This window comes from Poecilia reticulata, linkage group LG16 (genome assembly GCF_000633615.1).
Source record: "Poecilia reticulata strain Guanapo linkage group LG16, Guppy_female_1.0+MT, whole genome shotgun sequence".
Classification (NCBI taxonomy): Eukaryota; Metazoa; Chordata; class Actinopteri; order Cyprinodontiformes; family Poeciliidae; genus Poecilia; species Poecilia reticulata.
The window spans coordinates 28,537,829-28,561,480 of record NC_024346.1 but is presented as its reverse complement, the minus strand read 5'-3'; the positions used below and the strand labels follow the sequence as shown (position 1 = coordinate 28,561,480).

The 23,652-nt window shown below is 40.1% G+C and overlaps 1 protein-coding gene across 2 annotated transcripts in view; it reads right to left on the bottom strand.

Moving 5' to 3' along the window:
* Positions 1–23,652, bottom strand: part of zfpm2a (zinc finger protein, FOG family member 2a) — a 164,842-nt gene that overhangs the window by 65,722 nt on the left and 75,468 nt on the right. For both annotated transcript variants that reach the window (XM_008431810.2, XM_008431811.2), the window contains exon 4: positions 23,397–23,521. In XM_008431810.2, coding sequence (XP_008430032.1) covers positions 23,397–23,521 — 125 coding nt within the window. The remainder of the gene's footprint in view (positions 1–23,396; positions 23,522–23,652) is intronic.

Genomic DNA, 23,652 nt, shown 5'->3' with positions numbered 1-23,652 from the left:
CACACACACACACACACACACGCACGCACACACACACACACACGCTCATGCAGGTGCCACCAAAACAAAGAGAAGAAGGCACGCAACATATTTGGGATTAAGACAATGTGGCGTCGGAGCGTCTCCAAATGCAAATGGAAACATTTGGGTGACTGGGTTGAGTTGGCCAAAGTGGCTGAAAATAAGAAAAACGCAGATTGACAGCCAAAAAATTGCAATTCGCCCCAAAGCGAGGGCAGCACACGACAAACCGACTTTGTGGGAACCAACTCCTCGTCTAGATCGGAGTCACACAAACTAGGTGATGTGGCAAGTAGAGGCCGTTTTTTCAGTCCAAAACAGCGTTGTGAGGCGGGAAATATACTAACATCTGCTGACTAAGTGAACAATTTAACATACAAATGATTTGTATGTTCAGAAGCTGTTGAAAACAACCTAACATTAATCTTACAGTTATGATAATTACTAAACTGGTGCTATTGTGTATTTTCCAGCCATATAGTACCAGTTTATAGGACAATCTAGTAACTATGATACCTTGAGTTCTTATGAAAATGCTTTATATATCAAAAATAGCTTAAACAAAATCTGACTTTTCAACATGGCTTATCTGACGCCTTGAAATTGGGTCACTGATTCTTTAAGAACCTCCTATTATTTCCGAAACAACCCCAACACCATGTCATCAAAGCAATGCTTGTCCATGATTCTGTTTACAATCGTTCTTAGGAGCTCTGCAGATAATCAGTTCCACCAGGTATTTGCTAATTGCTGCTGCCACTAGTCTGGAGGAGCTATATGAGGTGAGGCGGGAACTTGGATGGAAACTGCAGTTCCAATGCGGAACTTTGGGTAAATAGGCGCCCCATTGTATGAGCAAGCGTTTAGGCATTCCTGACTGGTTGCCATGGGAGATTGAGGATTTTTCAAACATGTGTAAATGAACCAAAGCAAAATTCTGGGTGTTTTTGATGACGGAATGAGGTCATAACATGATGTAAAACTGAAAAAAGTCAAATTTACATTATACTACCATTTTGATTTTTTTATTTTAATACACAGACTGGCACACGTGCCTCATTTTGTCGTTTACAAGTACTTATTCTGCTTTTTCAGGAGTATAACAAACTTGTTAACAAGTTATGTCAGTGGTCCATCCATCTAACCATTTGTTTTAAGTTACATGAAAAAAACATAATGTGTCTTTGTTGTCAAACAATCCTACATTAACTACCGATTGTTAGTCTGAGTATATTACGCACAGTAGATATAAATGTAGGTGCTTAATAGACACGTTAGCTAAATTTGACCTAACCGGGTATACCTCCGACCACTAGATGGCACCACCTTTCGGGGTGAATATACAACAGTAGTCTACAACAGATTGGATAAAATCAAAAGCAAAGTTAACTGCAGGTTTAAACTTTGAGCTTACAACATTTTGATTGGTTGTTGTCCTTTATAAACCCGCCCCAGCTGCTGATGGAAGCAGCTTGTTCTTCTGGTCCGGTTCCTACTTGGTGATTGCAGTTTCTACTTTAATGAAAAGTCGATTTAACAAAGTACTTTAAACCCTCGGAACATAATATAAGTGGTCTTGAAATGATAACTTTTAAATTCAATTAATATCGTAATACTGGTATGTGACCCAAGCAAAACAGTTACAAATTAAACATTTGTATTACATGAATTGTAATATGTATTGTACATTCTTAGTGTGATTAATTCATACTAGAGTAAATGTTGCACTTATCATTCAGTATCAGTTTAACAAACTAACAGTTATCGCTGCGGGAGCTTCTAAGCTTCCCTCTCTGTGCACTCTGTTCTGGTTTATCCACCTTCCACCTTCACTCCAGTGGTTTCAATACTCTTGTATTTTTTTTCTTCCCACTGAGCTCCGTTACCGTCCACCCCCTAACCCCCCTGTGTAAGAGATACAGTGACCCAAACAGTGTAGTCAGCTAGGAAGTGATTACAAACTGATGCTCCAAATTCGCTGTAAAATGAAAATCAATATTTCCACAAGTTGCTGCAACATAAAAGATAACCTTCATTGATTTTTCAAGACTTAGGTGCCTCTGTGATAACATCTAATATAAATTTTCAGCCACATGGATTTGGATCAGAGCGGAGCCGGGGCTGAACGATAAGTTTCCGTGCACATCTCTCAGACCTGGATTTTTTCTCTCTTTTTTTTCTTCCACTTTTCCTTCTTCCAAGCCAGGACTGTGCTATTTATAATTGGCCCTGTGTGAGCAAAAAGCTTCTATCAGGAATCTGTTCTAATTTTTATTACTGAGGAGCTAAAGCCTGTTCCAGATAATTTGGAAATTTCAGGGGGAATTGTGATAGAGCTGATGGCACATCCAGTCTGACTCCAGAAAGGAGCTAACCTGTAATAGCCTCTGTGGCTGCGCTGATTAAATGTTGCCATAGATGAAAGACCTGCCATCACTGCAATAAATTAACCAATCACACAAATCCCAAGTCGCTACTAATCCCTCCTTGATACCATGATCCTCTGATCAGCTGAAGGAGGTGAAGAAGAAAGTGGCTTGTGACACTCAGCCTTCTCCTCCTTGCTCCCGGTTTCCCCTTGTAAACAACGAGCTAATGATATCACGGCTGACCATTTCACCACCACCGGCTACTCTTAAACCGCTTCACGGTCAGGGCAGGTGAAATCGATACGGACCTCGGTCGGGAATGATTATTTTCCTCATCACAAGCCTTCTTCCCCCTGCCCCCCTTTCGCTCCCTCCAACAAGGTCACCACCTGGCACTGTATCCGTCTTGATCCCACAGCTGCAGGATTTAGACAACTGAGAGATCAAAACCACTCAGTCTGAATATATCAAGACATTCCTTGAATTCTTACGGCTCCCACCTGGTGTGAACGCAGCACAGTTCTAATAAAAAACAAGACCGGCTTAAATTAATTTAAATGTGTCCTGTGTTGACATAGGAAATTCTAAGACTCGGAGAGAGGAGGGCAACATGATTAAATTTGACAGCGAAGAACTAAAATGTGTTATTTATTTTGGGAAAAATCAAGATCATAGCATCATCCATAAGGACACATTCTGTGTATTGTGGCTCTATGCTCTTGATCAGACTCATCAGATTTATTTAGATATTTTTTCTTCATAAGGTTGACCTAATAACTCAGGATTTCTGCAGGTTTCACCAACTCACATTTAAGGCCTTTTAAGACCATTCAGAATTAAATTTAGGACATGTATCATGACAGATATGTACAAAGAAAGTTACATATATTTACATAGTAGTGCTATGATTTTTAGCAGGAAGCACGTGACATTGTATGGGTTGGCAACAAAAGTGGGCCAACCCACTTTCCCATAGTAGATTGAAAAAAATGCTAGCTAGTTAGCAAGCAACTAGTTCCCGGTAACCTCAAGTGCCTCAAGTCAACGACCATAATGAAGATGTCTGCACACGACTAAAACATTTGCTTTACAGAAAAGTCCCGCGAGAAAAATAAACTTTATGGAAAATATGAGACTAAATAGTCCTGCCGTGACAAAATGTAAGACTTGTGATTAACTTATTTAATGACAACTTAAGACATTTCAAGGTCTTAATTTTAGATACATGAATTTAAGACTTTTTAATGAATAATACCCTGTTACTGGTTTTAAAGATTACAATGGTGAGAATTAACATCAAATTCAGCAATTTTTCAAGGCTTAGTAAGCCAATACTAAATAAATGAATCAAAACTAAGAACAGCAACTGTTTTCTGACAATAGACACATTAACTTCGTTTTTAGTTTAAAAAAAACTTTTGGATTTAAAGCTAGTGCCACGATTCAAGAACATGCAGTAAATTGTCTATTTCACGTGTTACAGAAAAACAAGAAAAACAAAAAAAGAAATAGAAATGGACCTAACAGGTCAGAGCTGATCAACCCAGAAGAGCCTGATCAGAGCAATGCTAGCATCGGTATTTAACTAAGCCCCATTTACATGAGGCTAACTAAATGCTAATGCTAATACTAAAAATACTTGAAAACATGGGACTGTTTTCGAGTGTGGGAGCCTTATGTCTTGCTTTTAAACATAAAAATGACTTTGTAATTGCACAAGTAAGGCTTTTTGAAGATAATTTGTTTTCCCTGTGACGCGGGAACTCAGCCATTAGTGGCCTAGCAGCTAATCCTGAGTAAGCTAGCTGGATATCTACAGTCTTCAGAATGATTTACTTTGTCAGTATAACTTGTTTTCCACTACTCAGCAGGACTGACAGGAGTGCTGACACATCGTCAGTAAGGAAAAAAGCTATTTGCTGTTCTTCAGTCCCCAAAAGTTGCTAAACGACATCAACACCAAAGTGAACTGAGAATTGGTCATAATGTGTGTAGACAAAACTACTAAAACCGGCATCCATTGCAACACATGCTGTTTTTACAGAGGAGTAAGAATGACATCCTCAGACATAGTCGCAAGATTTAGCACCCGTTGTTTATTTGTAAAAGTGTTATTAGATCTAGCTGAGAACGTCTTAAATCCAGAAGCAAAGAAACATTGATTTTGCATTGAGACACCCACCTTCCTTCAGACCTTCACAATAAAAGCTTTACGCAAATAAAATCCACTCTAAACTTAAAATGACATGTTTCAAGCCAAATTTGAATTGTTTACAATAACCTCTCTGCTCAGAAAAAGTAGCACTTCAGACAATATGTGTGTGTAAATGCCTGCCAGTATCTGATATGAAATGATGAAAACCGTTTCTTACTGAAACTAATAACAATATTCTTAATAACATTCTGCTGAAGTTAAACTGATAACCTGAAATGTATTTGCACATGATAATCTTGACACAAAATGTCAGTGCTGTATATTACCTGTTAAATGAATAACACTTTAGGTATGACAGTGCATTTAATTAATATGAACTGCTGTAAAAAATGTCAAAAGACGGCAATATTTAGCATAAATGATAGTCATGTCTGTGATTTTACTGTAAAAACGAATAACGATGTTATTGTTGCCATGTTGCGACACTCAAGTCCTGTTTTAGAGATGAACGAGAACACACACATCCATCACTACACACACATTCCTCAATGTATGAGGAATGTCTAGTTTCTATGTTTTCTGTTTCTAACATGGGAGACAGGATAAAGGATTTGTACCTGTTCTACCAGTCAGTTTACAGCAGACAGCACACTCACACCTTGATAACGTCCGTTGCAATTAGTTGTTCAGTGCGATGAAACAAATTGCATGTGGTCAACTGGAAATTTCATTAAGGGAGATTTTCCTCTAGCCCTTGTTATCGCTCTGCGTATTAATATTTTCTTTAGCCTCAAGGATGGATGAATTGCAAAGGTCTTTTTTTTTCCTTGAATAAAAAAAAAGAAAAAAAGCTAGGCTAACCCTGCAGTCTGTGCTCTCCCACAATCCAAGTTGTGTGTAAATCCTAACTAGGTTTCTGAAATAACAACATCCTAACTGCAGTGGTGAAATGCCTGCCTCCGTTTTTCTCAAGTCTTCCTTTGAGTCACTTCCTCCTCTTTTCTTTTTTTTTTAAACGACAGTGGTTACATCTGCCGAAATGAAAAGATAGCTACGCTCCGCCTTCGTCCCGTTTTTCTCTCCCCCCCTACTTCCCCCACACCTCCCTCGCTACCTCTCTTCCTCTCTCTAAGGCTAGAGCATCTGCTATTGGGGAGACTAAATAACAGAAATATGCAGGAATCGCACACTAATTCCCTTCAGAGATAGATCTTGGCTGGTGCCCTGTCATAAATCAGAGAATTTTCGATATGAAATGAGGCAAGCTGCTCTAATCATTTCTGCATTTCAAATTGGATCACTGGCTCAATCGCTTGGCTTTTTAAACTGCTTGCCTAAGAGCAAATGTGAGGTGGGAGATAATTCAGCTGAAATCTCTGCCTGCTCTGTGCGGCAGTTAGTTTACTGCTTGAGTGCAAGAGAATGTGTTTTTTCGCCCCCCCCTCACCCCCTTTCTTACCCTCTTCCTCCATCTCTCTCTCCCTTTCTTTCTTCCCTCAGCCCCATCTTTCCCTTTTCAACTTTGTTAAATTGACTTTTCATTTTAAAATCGATTAAACTGAGAGAGAGTCACCGCTGTTCCCGGAATCTTTAAAGGGACACCCATCACATGTGCCTTTATTTGGCTGCTGCTATCATGGTGCCGCTATGAGCGGTAAATATTTTCTCATTTAAATCACCTTTTATCCTGCTGACTGGACTGTAAGCATCAAAGTTCATGTGCTGCATTCGCTATTGCTTATTTCGCTCCATTGAAATGCACACAGTGCTTGTATTTGTAGCGACTACGGGTGGCGTGGCGCATTTTCTGTATGTTGGGTCGTTTTTTTTTTGTTTTTTTTTCTCGTAGTGTAATGAAGCAGACTGATGACAGGCTGTTTGGGTTGTGGATTAAGAAGCTGTGCTTAATTGTAAATAGCACAACCCAACATTATGTTGTCTTGAATCAGGCGCCAACTGAACTGGAGAAGTAACTTTAAACCCTAACAGCTTATTTAAAAGGTAATGAACCCCCCTCTTTCTTCACTCTCCTACATTTCCTTTCTATTAAGTTGAATTATAGAAATAACTATACAGACACTATAAAAACTCTACGAATGCCAGGTTTGAAAAACAAATACAAGATAAATTATGCATTATTCAACTGAAAAACATCTGCTATGGAGGGAAAAGACAAAAAAAGAAGATGTAGTAACCTGGTTGCATGTGTGTGCAACACGACGCTGCAGCACATTCTTCTTAGGAACACAGCAACCATCAATTATAGAGAAATTTCTTTAATCTGACACAAAGTCCAGCTGTCCTAGAAGGACTTTATTTCTCACTTGTTCTTTCACACACTTTAGCTAGAGAAAGTATTTGCAAAGAAATTATTAAAAGGTAAACGTTATCTCATTGTACAAATGTATCAGTCAGGAGAGAGGCTTTAAAAAATATCAATTCTGGAAGTGAAGAGAGTCGTCAATAATTGGTGAAAATATAAGAAGATAGCAACAAAAGGTTTCTCAATGACTGACAAAAAAACCTAGATGGAAGCTGATCTGGGAGGACGCACTGCAAAAACACTAAATCTCACTCAGTGCTTTTGGTCCAGTTTTTAGTGCAGATATGTTAGTATTTATGGAATAAGACAAACCTAACTTACAAATAATTTTTCAGGGAAAATTAGGAGTTTGTTTTAAATGAATAATTCCTTTAATATTTGTAAGTGAAATAATCTGCCAGTGGACCCAGTACAATCAACATGTCTAAGCATCTGTCAAAATAAACTCTCTACACCAAAAATGTATAGTTTTGGAGAAACCATGCCAGATTCTTGAACTAAATCGAACATAAAAACACCTGAAGGGGTATGAGGACAGGAAGTGATGTCACAATCTGATAGATTTGGAGAACTTTAGCAAGGCAAAGCAGAAAAATGTGACCAGATCTGGATGCTTCCAAAGATTGAATCCTGAAATTGAATAAAAAAAGTTGCTTAAAGTTTGACTTTTTTAAAAATATTTACCTCCAAACAGATTTGTTTTTCCGTTGAATTGTACAGAATATATGTCAGACTAAATGGTGGAAACCTGTTGTCCCCCCCTCCTTTTTTCCACCGCAAAAACCTGGTCTAAAGCGGAGGTGTGCAAACTTTTTATGTTCACTGTATTTCATTTCCACCTTCCTAAGGCATCCAGTTTCAATATACCCACCTTCCTTTGTGAAAGCAAACTCTACAACCAAAGGCGTGTGTATTGCTGTAACTATCTAAGAGCGCCTATGTCCTGACGACTATTTGAAGTTGTAAACAAGTGAAAGCCATATTTGTAATGCATGTGCTACAGGACTTAATCGTGTCTCGGAGGTAGAGCACACACACACATGCACGCACGCACACGCACGCACACACACGCACGCACACACACGCACGCGCACAGGTAGAGTGTGTTTGGCTTTGGTCAGGGGGACTAAACACAGCCCTGTCGCTTCACTACTCACTATTTGAATTACTCCAAATTTCCCATTTCAATTCCTTTTGGGAAAAACTTGTTTGATCTTCGGCGCACGAGTCAAGTCTGACTCCCGAGCGGCAGGAAGCCGCGTGTGGAGAACATAATAGAGAACCCCAAGTTGGTAATGTTCACCTGCATGGATATTACCATGGCCCCTGAGGGTCAAGGTGGCAGGTGGCGTATTCTCTGGACAGATCGTCCCCTTTTTTTCCCCGTTCTTTCTTTCCTCCTGCTTGGAATAAACACGCAGGCTTTGGGATTTCTTCAAAGAGGAAGGAATGGAAACTCAGGAGCCAATCAGTCAATGGGGTCACAACAAATCCCTGCTCTCATAACCACGCATGGAAGACTAGGATCAGTCAGAGGCAGTAAATAAAGACAAACAATAAAGTAGAAGGCATGATGCTTGAATAAAGCCTCCGACTTAAGATAAACCTTGGTGCCCCCTTTAGGTATTGGATTTTAATATTCTTTTGAACTCCCTGCTCTTCACTTGCAGAGTTAGAAATTTCACGATGCTTTAGAAAAGCATCTAGTGTGTGTGATTTTTATATTACAGAAGACTCACCCCCAGTTTATACATTTCAATGTGACAAAGAGTTCAAAATGGCACAGAGTTAACTGCGGTTTAAAGTGCAACAGATTGAAACGTGACTGGAGATTAAGACAAAAGAGAGGAAACGTGAAAAGTTGGAACTGCGTTCTACCGACGGACAGAACCAGCGAGTAGCTGTTTGATATCTGCACCACCTAGCCACCTTCTATAGTTTGATCCCTGTGTGCACTTCAGAGAAATGGGGTCTTATTAAATCCACTACATAAAAAAACCTCGCAATATTTACACCGAGTTAAGTAAATAAGATAAAAATGGTGAACTTGGCCCTCGCCGAATGAATTAGACTTGAACTTTCTTATCAGAGGCTCAGCACTCGCACCGTTAAAAGATGGGTTTCTCGAGCTGGAAACGGTCTTTGTTACCCAATTAGTCTGCAGACAAACCCACGGTATAATATTCCTCCTTCGACAGCCTCGCACAAATCCATCTAATGAGGCGCTGTTGGACCACCAAGGAGAGGAAACGGACACTCTCCAGACCTTCATCTGGCTTTAGGAACAATCAGATTTCTTATCTCCGTCACGGACCTCCTCTTTTTTTTTTGTCAGAAGACTGGATTTCTTCTGCTTGGTTGTTCATCCGTCTAGAGACATTTGGACAGGGCCTTTGTCTTTGGTTGACCCCGAGCCAACAAGGCTGGAAAAATCAAAGGCGTTAAGGCAAGGTTAGGGGACAGGGAGGACTTATCAAGGTCTACCAGCAGGGGTTTGCATCCCTGTAGGGTGCCCATCCTTTTTGGAAGAGGAAGCTAAGCCTCTGCTATTTTCCACTTTCCTCTTGGCCAGTGTGACCAGAAGGAGAGGGTCGAGTAAACCTCTTTAATTTCTAATAGTGACCTGCAGAGAGCGGCTGGATGTAAAGAAAAAAAAAAAACACTAAGTGCCTTACTGCGATCCGTTTCCCACAAACAACTAAATTAGAAGATTGTTTTTTTCAAGGTCTGCCGTCCTTGTCTTCCTTTAAACATTTTTTTCCAGAGTTCACTTTTGCACTGGCACACACCAGGCGGCCATCAGGGACTTGCAAATGAAAACAAGGAGAATTATGTCCAGCTTTTCTCAAGAAACTTGTTTCAACATAGTATCCCGAATTACAGCCATGACAGTGACAGATGGCAAAGCAGCTGGCACCACTCAACTTTGTTTCTCTTTTCCTTTCTTTTAGCTCCTTCCCTCTTATTCCTTCCTCTTGCACCTTTGCTGCACTGGAGGGTCTGTTGTGTACTGAAGTGGTGGATGATCGTTCATTTGGGAAGACATATTGCGTGGTTGTAAAACAAGGCGATATGCGTGAAGCCGAGGACTTCTCGACTTCACTATTGTGGTCTTAAAGGCATTCTGTAAAGACTGACACAGAGCTTTGCTTACTCGTTGGCTGCGTTAAAGCTCAGCAGATCACAGTTAAAGAAGTATCTCAACCAAATCTGACTTCATAAAACTCCTGCAATAAATACGAGTCTAATGCCAACCCAAACAGATCTCTTGTTCTTGACCGCTCATGTTTATATCGAGCTGATGTTGAGTGGTTTAAACTTCAAGAAGCTTAGTTTAGACAGTAAATCCCTGAACTTGAGCTCTTACTTAACCCTGATGGACTGAAAACCATCAAGACGGAAAGATCTAGTCTCTGTCTGAGTTCACTAGCGAATTCATAGAAAATAACACTTGTACTTTTTAAAGTGATTGGAGATTTTTTCAGGGTTTTTTGAAGATTTGAGTAGAACCACACTGCCCCTCCCCTACCTGCTGCTACACGCTAATATCCAGCAGGCTTAAAATAGGGCGCTAGCTACACCTTTTCCTTGACTTGCAAGAGGCACAAATTTAGCTGTTTGGGAATATTTCAGTTCAGTAATGATGTGGGAACCACAGAAGCACCTACCTTTCTTATTAAAGTAACATTTTTAACATGCATGATTTTTTGCAATGTTTTACATAGTTGTAACTTTTCTACTTAAAGTAATTACATCAAATTCTGTATTTTTTTCCCTGCAATTTCACATGATTATCATGATATTTTTATCCAAGGAATTCAATCTCCTACAGGGTCATGTCTAGTGCTGCACCAAGTGATTTAATCCTAAAAAATTTTAAAAAATGTTGTCCCCCCCAACACATACGTAGCTGTAAAATAAGCAGAAAGATCCAGATTCTGTGCAACATAGAACATAAACAGGGTGGAAGTGGAAGAAGGCAGCATGTTTTGTACCTAAAACACTTTATTAGGGGATAGAGCATAAATACATCTATATTCAGTAAATGAGAATATGCGTTCTGATGAGGGTCATTTTTCAGATTAAGAGCAGTTTTTGTAATGCAACAACCTTGAATCAGATCTTAGATATACTCTTCATTAAGCCCACATTTTCTGTATAATTATTATTTTTTTATTTGTCTGATGTAACATCCTAATCATAAGTGTCATGTTTTCAATAGCTGTAAGCAGGAAATCATCACATTAACAGAAATAAAGGTGTGACAACATCCTTACATATGTGATTAATCTGTATAATGTGTCTCCTGTGAATTGAAGTATTAAAAAAATTTACTTTGACAATATTTTAATTTATCAAATAGGATTGCATATACTAGGCTACAAAATGCCAAAGTTTTAGTATCTTAAATCACAAATGACTATGAATAACTAGCATTATAACATCTAGTGTGCAGCATGAGTTTGAACCCTTCCAAGGGAAATATTGTCTTATTAGTAATAAAGTAGACTAAGACATATTTCAGTAAGGACATTTAACCAAACCATCATAACTTGCAGTTTTATGACTTTTACATCAGGAAAAAATTACCACGTTAATTATTGGATGTTTGAATAACTGAAAAAAATTTATTTATTGTGAACATTTATAGCAGAAGGCAAATCATATCATCACTGCCAGCATTATCCGAACATCTTAGTTATATTAGAGATATTAGTGAGTTATACTTCTGTGAATTATTGAATTTCTGCTAACCACGTTATGATTGGTACAACTGTGGGAGCTCAATGAGACTTACATTAGCAGTCTAATAATTCCTACTACAGCCACAGTATACTTTACCCATCATTTATGTGCTAAATACAATGTTATCAACTTGCTAACATCGGATTTATATCTAAAAAAAGCGACAAACTATCAAGTGAAAAGACAAATGATCGCCTCCTTTGTGTTTGTAACGTGATAAAGTCACTGCATGCTGGGCTTCTTCAGGAAACCATGCAGCCATTACTGTACAGTGAGCACAAAGCAAATCAGTGGGTCCTGTTCTGCTTATCAGGGCACCTGCCATATCAGTTTGGGTAGTTGTGTTGTGATGTAAGGACAGCAAAATGTCAGGTTCACTTGTAGATCAAGTCAACCATGTTTTATCTGTCGAACAGTGAGGCTCAGCTGCAGCCGGAACAGGTTGGCTGGCTGACTGTTTCACGGCTAATGTGCCGAGCAGTGGGCGGCCGTGACTTCCAGCTATGAACACAGAAACTTTAAAGGTGTGGGGCTGGGAAAAAAAATTTCAAAAACGGCAACGTTTTTTTCTCCCTTTTACATCTGACTCGCACACTAGTAGCAATATTATGTGTTCTAAACCCCAAAACATAAAGTCTGCTTCTGTAGAACACGTTTTGATATTCCCCTCCTTTTTCCACATGGAGTCACAAAAGCCATCGACAGCCCAATCGATAAAAATCTCGGGGACACCACTGAGTGCGGGAACGCGGGCCAGATAATTACCATTTTACCCATCTGAAGAGACCCCGGCTCTGATATTGGTTTAAGCCCAAGAAATAATTGATGCATGCAATCACAAATTGGTTCGCCGCCTAAAATTTGGGCCCATTATTTCATTAGACGGAGCCGTGTTTGGCTTGCCAAAATTATTTGTGTGTCCAACACAGAAAATTTAAATCCTGTTAGTTGTGATAATGTCGAGCGTTTTCCAACCATATCCAAGATGGTGTGACTTTCATATGCAAAAGAAAAGGCCACGTTTAAATGCAAATATAAAGGAAATGCGTATACCTCAGCCTTTTTTTTTTTAATTATTATTTTAAGTTTATTTGCATGTTTGTTTGTATTTTTTTTGCATATTTGATGAATTTATGTGTATGTGTTTGTGCATGATTTAGCAGCTATGCTACAGAGAGGTCCTATCCTGGGGTGCCTTCTTGCATATGTAATTGGATGTTACTGTAAATAATTGCCTGGGCATGTGCCAGTGTGATGATGGTTTATGATTTGTGTGTGTGTGTGTGTGTGTGTGTGTGAGTGCAATCTTTCTGTATGTTTGTCTGTCTCTGTATGTACTGCGTGTGTGTGTGTGTGTGTGTGTGTGTGTGTGCGTGTGTGTGTGTGAGAGCACATCTGCCCCATCCGTACTCCACTCTCAAGTCCCACTGATTCTCCTTTCCAGCCATGTTGAATCCTCTTTTCCTTATCAGGCGAGCCCAGGCCTGCATCAGGCTCTCCTTGCTATGACAGAGGCTACAACAATAGGCCTGCGATACCGCTGCTTAGCGCTGCGTTTCGGAGGGGAAACCTGCCACGGGCGCAGATTAACTACAACACACACACACACACACATATATACACGCACACATACACAAAATAGATTGCAGCCTCCAAAACAAAACATTTTTCAGAATGCCTCCTCTTGATTAATGAAGCAATGACAAGAAGAAAAATATAATTTCTGAAACAGAAAAATCTGCCACCACTTGTTAAAGTTTAGGGGTAGCTAACAATAAACATCGGAGGGAGAGGGTGGGCACAAGGGGGCTGAGATAAATAGCGTGAGTGATGGGGCTGAATAATTTCCGAAGCGTTTTTTGGGCCCGTATTCGTAGACTTGTACAAAATTACACAATAATCAAACCTCCGTCGGTTTGACAGCGCGCGCCGCTCTCTCTCTGTCCCAGGTGAAAATCGGGACAGTATCTTGACATTTTTGCTCTTCTGTAGTCTAAGAGCCGAAGCTCTCTGTTCGCAGCCAAGAGCATCAGACGCCGCTCCTTCCCTCCCACTCGCCACCGCTTTCATGAGCGTCTGAGACCGAAAACACGTGTAAAGATGTGAAAACACGGCGCGCGCGTGTGTGTGTATATGTGTATGCAGAAAATTTACCAGCTGCACCTGGTTCTGGTTCACATTGCAGCAGAATACCTGATCCTCAGTGTGAGACTGAACTCTGGGCAGATTTCAACAGAAAATGACGGCTTGTTTTTCTTTAGATGAAGCAAATTCCTATTTTAAATGAATATTTCAACAAATGTTTTGAGATGACGTTAAAATTCACCCTACAAAATTTTACTTGTGATATGATGTGTGAATCTTCAATACTGGTGTCAAAATCTGTGAAGGGTTAATTGATGTTGCAGCTATATGGGAGGTGTGGGCCAAAACCAAACGTTCCAACAAAACATGGTGTCAAACTGTAAAAAAAAAAAAATCCTTTTAATTCATTTTAGAAATATACCAGCAAGCAGCTGCCTTTTCTTTACAAATGTGAACAAAACTTTGTCTATATTCACTAAACTTGAAAGCACAGTATCATAACTGTGGTGTTTCCATTAAATATAAAAAAGCTATTAAAATCACATGTAAAGAAGTTTGTTCACAATAAGTGAACAGACTTATAAGTAAAAAACATGCGGCGTCATCATCCTCTGACTACTTCCTCTTGCTGCTTCTTCATGGTTTGTGCCAGTGGAAACATTTGATTTGCTGATCATGCGACTTGTGTGACATAAAAAAAATGTTTCCATTGGAGTTTTGTGAAATAAACCAATTTTAATACAACAAAAAAACACTTCATCATAGCACCAAAACGTTTTTTTTCAACAAAAATCAAGAGTTATTTTGAAGTTGCCGTGTTTCCATGAAGTAAATTAATTTACAAAATGTCAAAATGTGCAATTCTATGGTCAATGGAGACACAGCTACTGACTAGTGTTTTCTCTGCTTGGAGAATCAAACAACACAGCGTTACCCCACCCCCACCTGTTTCTACATATTGTTGACGTAAAGAAGGCTGGTATAATTTCATAAACTAACAAAAAAAAAACAATCTCAACTACAGCTAAGTTAATATAGTGCAAAATATATTTTAATATCAAAAGAATTATGTGTAGTATGTATTTTAACTTGCATACATTTGAGTAACATCTAGAAAACATTTAGTAAAGATTAATAGAAATAACAATGTCTATTAAAAAAATAAATTTCTATCTGATGCACTAGTGTTTCTGTGTAATTAGTCAACAACATGCTCAGGTAGCTGGAATGCAGTCAGCAAAGTAACAGATGTGCAACTTCCCAAGAGTATTTATTTGAATTGCTTTACCTTAATAAGAGTGATTGGTAGAGCTCATTTTGTTTATTAGAAATATTTCCAAACTGCCAGATTTTAGTGTCTAAAAGGAAAGGGAAAATGTGTTGGGACCTTCTTTAAGCCAGCTGTGTGGCAGCCTGTAGCAGCGTCTGTGGGAGGGGCCTCACTATGTTCATCTGTGCTCCATCAAGAAAGAAAAACACTTTGGTCGGTCACTCTGGAAGTCATTGTTGGGAGTGTAAGACGGTAGGGGTGTAATGATTGAAGTTTTCTGTCCGATCACGATCTTTAATAAGCCTGACCTGCTGATTTTAGACAGAAAAGTCAATAAACATAGCATCAAAGTGGAGATGATCAGTGGATAAGATCATGTTGACATGCCGGTATAGGCCGATGTCCCAAAATTAAGGAAATTGAAGCAGATTTATCAGTGGACCCCTAAAATAATAGCACTTTAGTACCTTTGAACCCATAACTAATGGAATCCATGCTGTACCTTGGTACCAGATTTTTTTATCCATACCTAATTCTCACCAACAACACATTAAAAACTATTAGATTTAGTGGCTGTCCTATATTTATGCTTAAATCTCTGGATTAAGATCATAACAACAATAAATACATGGCACAGTTACAATGTGTTGTATCGTTTTGCAAGATAAGAAATAAACGCTGCTTTTCTGTTTAAAATAGAGTAAATTAGATTACGTTATCCCAACGCCTTCATTATCTTTGTTACATCCATTTAACCCGCTCGTTTTCAGATTATTGCCCTTTTCTTCAAGGCTCTTGTACGATTAAATCTGTCATAACAGCAAGCCAAGCTAATTTAATAATATTAAGACAGAAGACAAGATAGGAAAAAAAAACACAACACCCTGATAGATCCTATCTGGAATTAAGCAAGCTTTATGCATTTCAATTACTGTGTAATTTGTACTAAAAGGCCCTCAAAACACATAACAACCAGATTGCTATTGAATCCAGACTCATTACAGTTGCACCTTGACTAAGCCCCCCGGTAATTAGCGTTGGTAAGGCATTGTATGAGAGGCAGCAACACCCTCATCAACACACATTTACAACACTGCTCTAAATCTGCTACTCATTAATAGCTTGCCTCCCAATCAATTATTAACACCTACAATGGGGGCCAGGCTCGCCGGGGCCAGGCCTGTTACTCCAGGCAAACCATGGGGCCGGGCCCTTCCTCCTCCCGGTTCCGTCCGCTGTAGGTAATTACCGCTTTTAAAGACACCTGCTACTCAATAGCTTCGACCCAGACTGCTAATTTGGCCCCCGCCGATTGCAGACATTTATGTCGGCGTGTCACTATTAATTTGTGTTAATTTGGAGAGAGCGCGCCGGAGCCGGGGCGGAGAGGGGCTCTGTCGTCAGCGGCGGCGGCGGCCCTGACTGAATGTGCTCGTCGCTCACCTGCGCCGGGGCTCGGCTTGTAATTGGAGTCTAATGGTCTGATTGATCAGTGAGTGAAGTGAGGGATGAGACGGCGCACTGGCAGCTCCATCAGTCAGGCGGAGAGGAGCGAGCGGAGGAGGAGGAAGAGGAACGGAGCAGGGAGAGCAGCTAACAAGAGCAGCATTACACTCTTATGTGTGTTTTATTTTTGTCTGCTACCTGTTTGTACTCAAACCTTCTTGACTACCGAAAGCATTCCAACTCAAGCTAATGACTCCATCTTTGATTTATACTTCATCTGCTCTTATCTTAGTTTAGGCTAAGCTAAATTGAGCTAAGCTAACCCTCCAAATATATTTCCCCATTGGGGCAGTATTATGTAAAATCAACTTTTTTGAGCATTACCTCATGTTATTATGTTATTCCCTCAACAAAAACGTAACTGGCGTGTTAATTTGATTCTTTCGTGCATGTTTGAGAAATCCTTTAATCTCCATGGCAACCATTCAGCTATGTAAAAACGTCTGGGTGGACCTAGCTCCGCCTTTGAGCTCCGGTTAACAAGCTTTCGAACTTTTACTCCTCCATGACGCCGTCACTCAGCTCCTTCAAACTAGCCAGCAGCAATTAGCAAACACATGGATTAACTGAGCGTCTTCATTTTGATGTTCAGTTTTTGTCCAGAAAAGATAGAAAATATTTTTAGTATCTATACAAGTCCATATATGAATCAAAAATCCATATCTGCAGAGCTTTACAAATAATCAGTTTAAATTGACCCCAAAATAACGGATGGGTGCAGCTCTATTGTGCATTTCTTCCTCAAAACAAACATAAACCAGATGTATGTTTGCCTTCAGTCCTCAAGTTATACAAGAATTGATGAAGAGCTGCGCAGAAGAAGCCAGGCATGCGCTGACAGTGTGATGTGTTTGTGTTAACAGGTCTGCAGCAGCAATAACTCCAGCCCCGCTCCCTCACGCCAAGCCGAGCCCCCTGGGGTCTGCAGACCTGCCACGGCAACCCATCAGCTGTGAAATCTGCTTTCCTCTTTGATAAACGGTCGAGATGTGACCCTATCTCTGTCCTGCAGATGCCCAGATTTCCTGTCATGCTCTTTCCCTTCTGTTTTTTTTCTTTGCTTTTTCTGTCTCCGGCGCTCTCTATCTCTTTTCACTTTTTTTTTCCTCCAAGCTTCACACCTCTCTTTCAAGGCCGGCCTGGACAACCGTATGAAACGCTCCACTCGCTCCCCCCCTTTCTTAGCATCATCCATCACTCCGCTCTGCCACCGATGCCCGTCGTCCACCTGGAGCCAAACCCCCAACGGGCCCACAGCGGACGCCMACMTSCMCMCCYYCCCYCTGGGATCTGAAACACCTTCGCAGCACACAGCTCCCCAGACGCCAGCACTAACCCAGCACATTCTCCTCCTGAATGCCTCCTCTGCTGTGCGCTTTACTGCAAACGCTGCTGAAATTCACAGTAATTTTATTATTTACCGTTAGCCACTTTAACAAGTTATCTCGCTTTAGCGTGTCCTTCAGTGTCACTCCCCCGCTAAAATGAAATGAACTCAATTTAAGAAAATATTTTCTCCAACTGAAATAACAAAAAAAAACTATAATTAATGCTAAAAAACTAGAACTAACTGGAACTATGTTGTGGATTTATGAAACTGGCTAAAACATACTGAATCCCATAAATAAAATATCCTTAATATTTGTGTGTATGAATCTATTTGTTAGCCTGTTGAACTGATGTCAACAAATTACGGCACTTCATTCTCCTCCTGGTGGCGCCAACGCTAGTCTGCAAAATGACGGCGGCAAAAGTTGGGATAAAACTCCAGAGTCAATTATTGTTCAACAATAATTTATTATGTTGTTTGAAAATTGTATATTCTGTTGAGTATTCATTACTCAAACTGTGTACAAAGAATCACAATACAATACTTTGACCTTTTTTTTAAAAAATTCTGCACATAAAAGTATGAAAAAACTAAAACTATTAATAAAAACATATAAAAACTGGCAAACACACTCTAAAAACTAATCATAACTAACTGAATTGGACAAAAAAATCACAGCAAAATACAACTAAACTAATAAAAAACCTAAATCTATCATAACGCCGGTCACGTCGGGGAGTGGCCCTCTGCGCCTCGCATAGCAGCTCACGAAAATACCTCGACCTCTAAAAAGTCCCGCCTTAAACGGCGTGTCTCTTGCACAGGAGAATAAAATATGTTTGATTCCAGAGAGAGGGCATATCAATATCTCACCGGCGTGTAGTGCGTTTTGAGGTGTCGCTCCTGCCACCTACCTGACTGCCTATGGGTAATTCATTCACCTTTACGGGTTTCAAAAAAAAAAAAAAAAAAATCTAAGCGAGTAAAAAGGAGATTTAATAGTGAGCGGAGGTCACACTTCATAAGAATGACTGAGCGTGCCTCCTTGGTGAGGTAAAGGCCCGTGAAGCAATGAGGCCTTATTTCTAGCTCAAACCGCTTTCTGTCACCTCCTGACCCCACTCCGCAGCGCCGGTCGCCCTCACATGCATCAAATTTAGCCAGGCTTTCTCCATCCCCTCCTCCTCCTCTTCCTCCTTACAGTCGCATTCATTAGCTCAACTTTTCCATCCTCCACGTGCAGCGTCCAGGTTTCTTCCCATCTCCAGGGTTCGAACGCCTTCCTCGCCTCCCACTGAAATAACTGAGATGATAAACGCTGCAATATATTAAAAAGATGTTCCTGAAAGTATGCCGAGAAAACAACTTTGCAAAATACCAAAACTATCCTACTGTAAATACAAGGAATCCCTTGTAAAGTTTCTGACACATGCAGAAGCTCAAGAAACAAAGTAAAAAGTTACAATGAACCCGAAAAAGGAAGGTCGCTTATACAAAAGACACCAGCCGTGCTGACCTAGCCTTTAATAAGAGATGGTGAGAAGCTGCTAACAGCCTCTACCCTGTTTGAGAGATGAAACTTATGAGTGGAGGAGGGCGAGCAGCAAAGCATTGAAAAGAGCCCCGCGAGAACAGACACGCAGGAGATCCTCAAAGGCAGAGTCTCTTTCTTGGCTTTTTAATTGCGAGGGAGGTTAGGCATATTCTGTAACCCCTCCACAGCCTATTACAGGTGATGACCAGCACCTGCTCACTCCATTAAAAAAAAAAAAAAAACAAAAAGAGGAAAAAGAAAAGTTGGGGAGGATGTGGGAAACAGTGATGAATTCTCCAGAGGGCAGTTAGTTTCAAATGTACAAGCTCTCCGCCAAGAGCGATAATCGTTTGCATGCGTGGCGTTCTGCAGGTGGGGAGATGAGTTTGTTTGTATCTTTGAAAAATATTTAAAAACTGAAACTCAGGAAGGTGAAAAACACCAGTGTGGTGAGTCTGAGGGGCTACCAGACAGCTGAAGGTTGGTTTGGGCACTTTGCTGGGGGCTTTATGTAGATAACGTTTGATAGTGATTTACAGTTGTTTTTTGTTGTTGCTGTGGTTGTGATAAACCAACAAAAAAGTACTACATAATTGAGTTAAATAGAAACATTTTAATGTTTTTTTTTTTTCAAAAAAGAAAAAAGAATCTAAAACTGAAGTATGCCTTCTTTTATTGCTGAAAATGCCACAGCTCTTTGGGGGATGAGGGGGGTGAGTGTGACATGAGGAAAAATATAAGCCAGAAAATGTAACTGCAAACATTTAGCCAACATTACAAAGCCTAACCATCCATCCATCCATCCATTTTCTTGCACCCTTTTTCCCTCAGTGGGGTCGGGAGGGGTGCTGGTGCCCATCTCCAGCCAACGTTTCGGGCGAGAGGCGGGGTACACCCTGGACAGGTCGCCAGTCTGTCACAGGGCAACACAGAGACACACAGGACACACAACCATGCACACACACACTCACACCTAGGGGCAATTTGGAAAGGCCAATTAACCTGACAGTCATGTTTTTGGACTGTGGGAGGAAACCGGAGTACCCGGAGAAAACCCACGCACGCACAGGGAGAACATGCAAACTCCATGCAGAAAGACCCCAGGCCGGGAATCGAACCCGGAACCTTCTTGCTGCAAGGCAACAGCTCTACCAACTGCGCCACTGTGCAGCCTACAAAGCCTAACCCAGAGATGAAATTAATAGTTTTTCTAGCATCTAAAGCCACGTTGCATAGAGTCTGGGTCAAGGTACATAAATAAAAGAGGGAATTTTACCCAGGACTATTTAATTTAGGCTATTAATGGTCTGGATTTGAAGATGTTCCACTACAAAGTCCCAGGAGATAAAAACAAAAAACAAAAAAACACAAGCTAAATGAATTGAAGTCACAGCAACAAGTAGTTCATATTTTTGGCACTACCAGTGACAACGCAACGGAAGCATCATGTCATGTAGATAAACCCCACAGCATCAGTAAAGTATGTATGAATATTAACTTTCCCCCAGTGTATTATTGAGTCTGGTGGGCTTCCAGGCTTAACTTACTAAACTGAAGTTCAACAAAAACAAAAATTATATTTTCATTAAAATATTTTGGTTTTGCCTTTATCTTAAACTCTATTGCTGTTGCTTATTTATTGTCGATAAAATCTTCCAATAACAAAATTATTGGATATAATTATTGGATATAATTTCAAGTTTTCTGTCAACCTTCAACATTTTTTAACAGCCCACAGCACCCCTAGCACCAGACTTAGCAAATTTTCTGGGGGAAACCCTGAAATGGCTTACAGAAATAATACAAAATTGAAAGCAACACTTAAAATTTGGAACTGTATGTTATTTTCCTTCCTCTTCAAAATCATTCTGTTGTGTTTTGGTCTATCACTCATAATCCCAAAGAAAACCAGTGAATTTTATGGCTGTAACGTGACAAAATATGAAAAAGTTGAAGGGGTGTGAATACTTGAAGACCGTAGATGGAGTGTATCAGTTGGGAAGGCAACTTGAGGTACTGCTCTGTCAAATCGCTTTTCCACTCAAGGATAACAGGCTTTACTCTGAGAGAAGCCACATTTCATGGCTATAATACGACCAGAGTTATTTAAAGCCACTGATGACTTCAAAACCACGAGGGGAGCTTAAAAACAGCGAAAACTCCGAAAATGATTTAATAAAAGTTCTGCATTCAAGGAATCTTGGGAAGAAAAAAAAAATGAAAGGAAGGGCCTCTGAGTCTGAAACCCGGGTGGACTTTTCCTTATGTGTTTTAACACGATGAATTGCGAGGCTTGCTGATGACTTTAATGGGAATTTCTTAATTAATCCAAATGTAGAATGAAGGATCAAACCCCCATGAAGAGCTCGTCACTCCAGCAGAGCAGCAGGTCAGCGCCAGCCTCAGCTGGGATCTTTGAAACGAGAGATATGAAGCTTCTGTGTGCAGGAGACTGTTAGAAAATAATGAATAGTTACTTCATTCAGCTGAAGCATGGCTCGGGCTTTAAATCGACCAATTAAAATGTTTTGACGTGAAATGTGCAAATTCAGTCGTAAAAACAAATTCAAAACCTTATGTTTGATCCAAAAGGAGTCAACTCTGTAGGTCAGAATGTCATGGTTGATGGTAAGAATTTGCTCTTTGGATGTGTGCTTGTGATCATTTATCATCCAGGCGGTTAAAAGTTGCTAAAAATATGTATAACATTTTACTTTAATGGAATGTAAAAGGATTAGGGATACCAAACCAAGTCATGTAGAAATATCCATTTGCTAACAGAGTCACATCTGATGCTTTGTAAAATCACGTGCCACTTAAAATGCTTGGAAACTGTGAAGTTCAGGGACTAACTCCAGATGCAAATAATGTTACCCTGCTAGTGGTTTTGCAGGTTAGCCTCAATATGCTGCCTCAACAAAGGTGATTATGTCACTGTGAAAAATTCTATGATCTGCCACTAACCCTCAACAGCATGTATAACTTTGTCCAAAGATGTTTCTGACTTCACATGTCTAGCAACAGTGCTTAAAGAGACAATATTCTGTATTTTCCAGGTTTATTGTGCCATTTCATAGCACAGTCAAGTAACTAAGTAACTTCAGTTGTTATAAAAATGCCTTGTATATGAAATATGACTATAAAGACATTGGACTTTGCAACTTAATGCCTTGAAATTTGGCCTCTGTCTCTTTAAAAAGTCCTGCTCTTTCTGGAACTCCCCTTGAGGAAGTCATCACAACATCAGTCCTCTTTTAACCCTTTTAACCAGCGTTTCTTGCATAATGAGCTCAGCTGATGAACAGTTTCACCAGGTGTTTGCTAATTGCTGCTGGCTCGTCTGAAGGAGCTGAGTGGGGGAGTCAGATGAAGCTTCCATTGCACCTTGTGAGATGGAAGCTCAAGCTTAGAAACTGCAGCTAAGAGGAGGAATTGTACCTTAAGGTGGAGCTATGTTGACCCAAGGGGTTTTGCACAGCTCAGTGGTTGCCATGGGAGGATTTCTCAAACATGCATGAAAGAATCTAATTTATTTTACATAAAACTGCCCCTTTAATAAACTCAAACAGCACTGCAGTAGACAATGTTTGCATTGTCAACTGTCGAGGGCTAGGCTAATGTTAGCCTGTTTACTCTCTGTTATGATATGACTCTTTGACAGCTCTTTTCAGTGAGGTTCCATTTGTTGGCAGAAAATAAAGTTACTGAAATGTTCCCCTGCTGCAGTGTGTTTTCAATGAAATGACTCCAAAGTTTTTAGGCAGGATGTGGTGAACTCTGCACAATCTGCTTGCTTTTCTATCTGAAAAATTGTAAATCACACATCTACACTCATACTCTGCTAAAACTGCTATTCCTTCTACACTTTACCAAATAGTTTCAAAGCCATGACAAAGTTTAGTTCATGAGTGATTACGCTTTAAAACAAATCAACTCCTGCTCGATTAATTGAAGCCGATTCTCTTCTAAAATGACAATTTTACTCCATTTTGATGTGAAGCCCCCGTTTCTTTCATAATTTTCTTTCTTGTGTTACATATATAGTTTCAGGACATACCAGTGCAGTGGTGTCAGTGCTCATCTCAATCTTTCCTTCAAACGGTCCCCATGTTGTCCCCACAGGAAGCTGCTGCCGGCTGTGGATCCGACGCTCGCCATCTTTGAGAAAGGCGTCCAGCTCTCCTAAAAGCACAACGGTACAAACAGATTTTTAAAAAATCAGTCTTGTCAGAATTCTGCTTTTCAAATCACAATCATGTTCATCCTAAATCTGCTAAACTGACACATGGACTATTCTTATAGCATCAAATCCT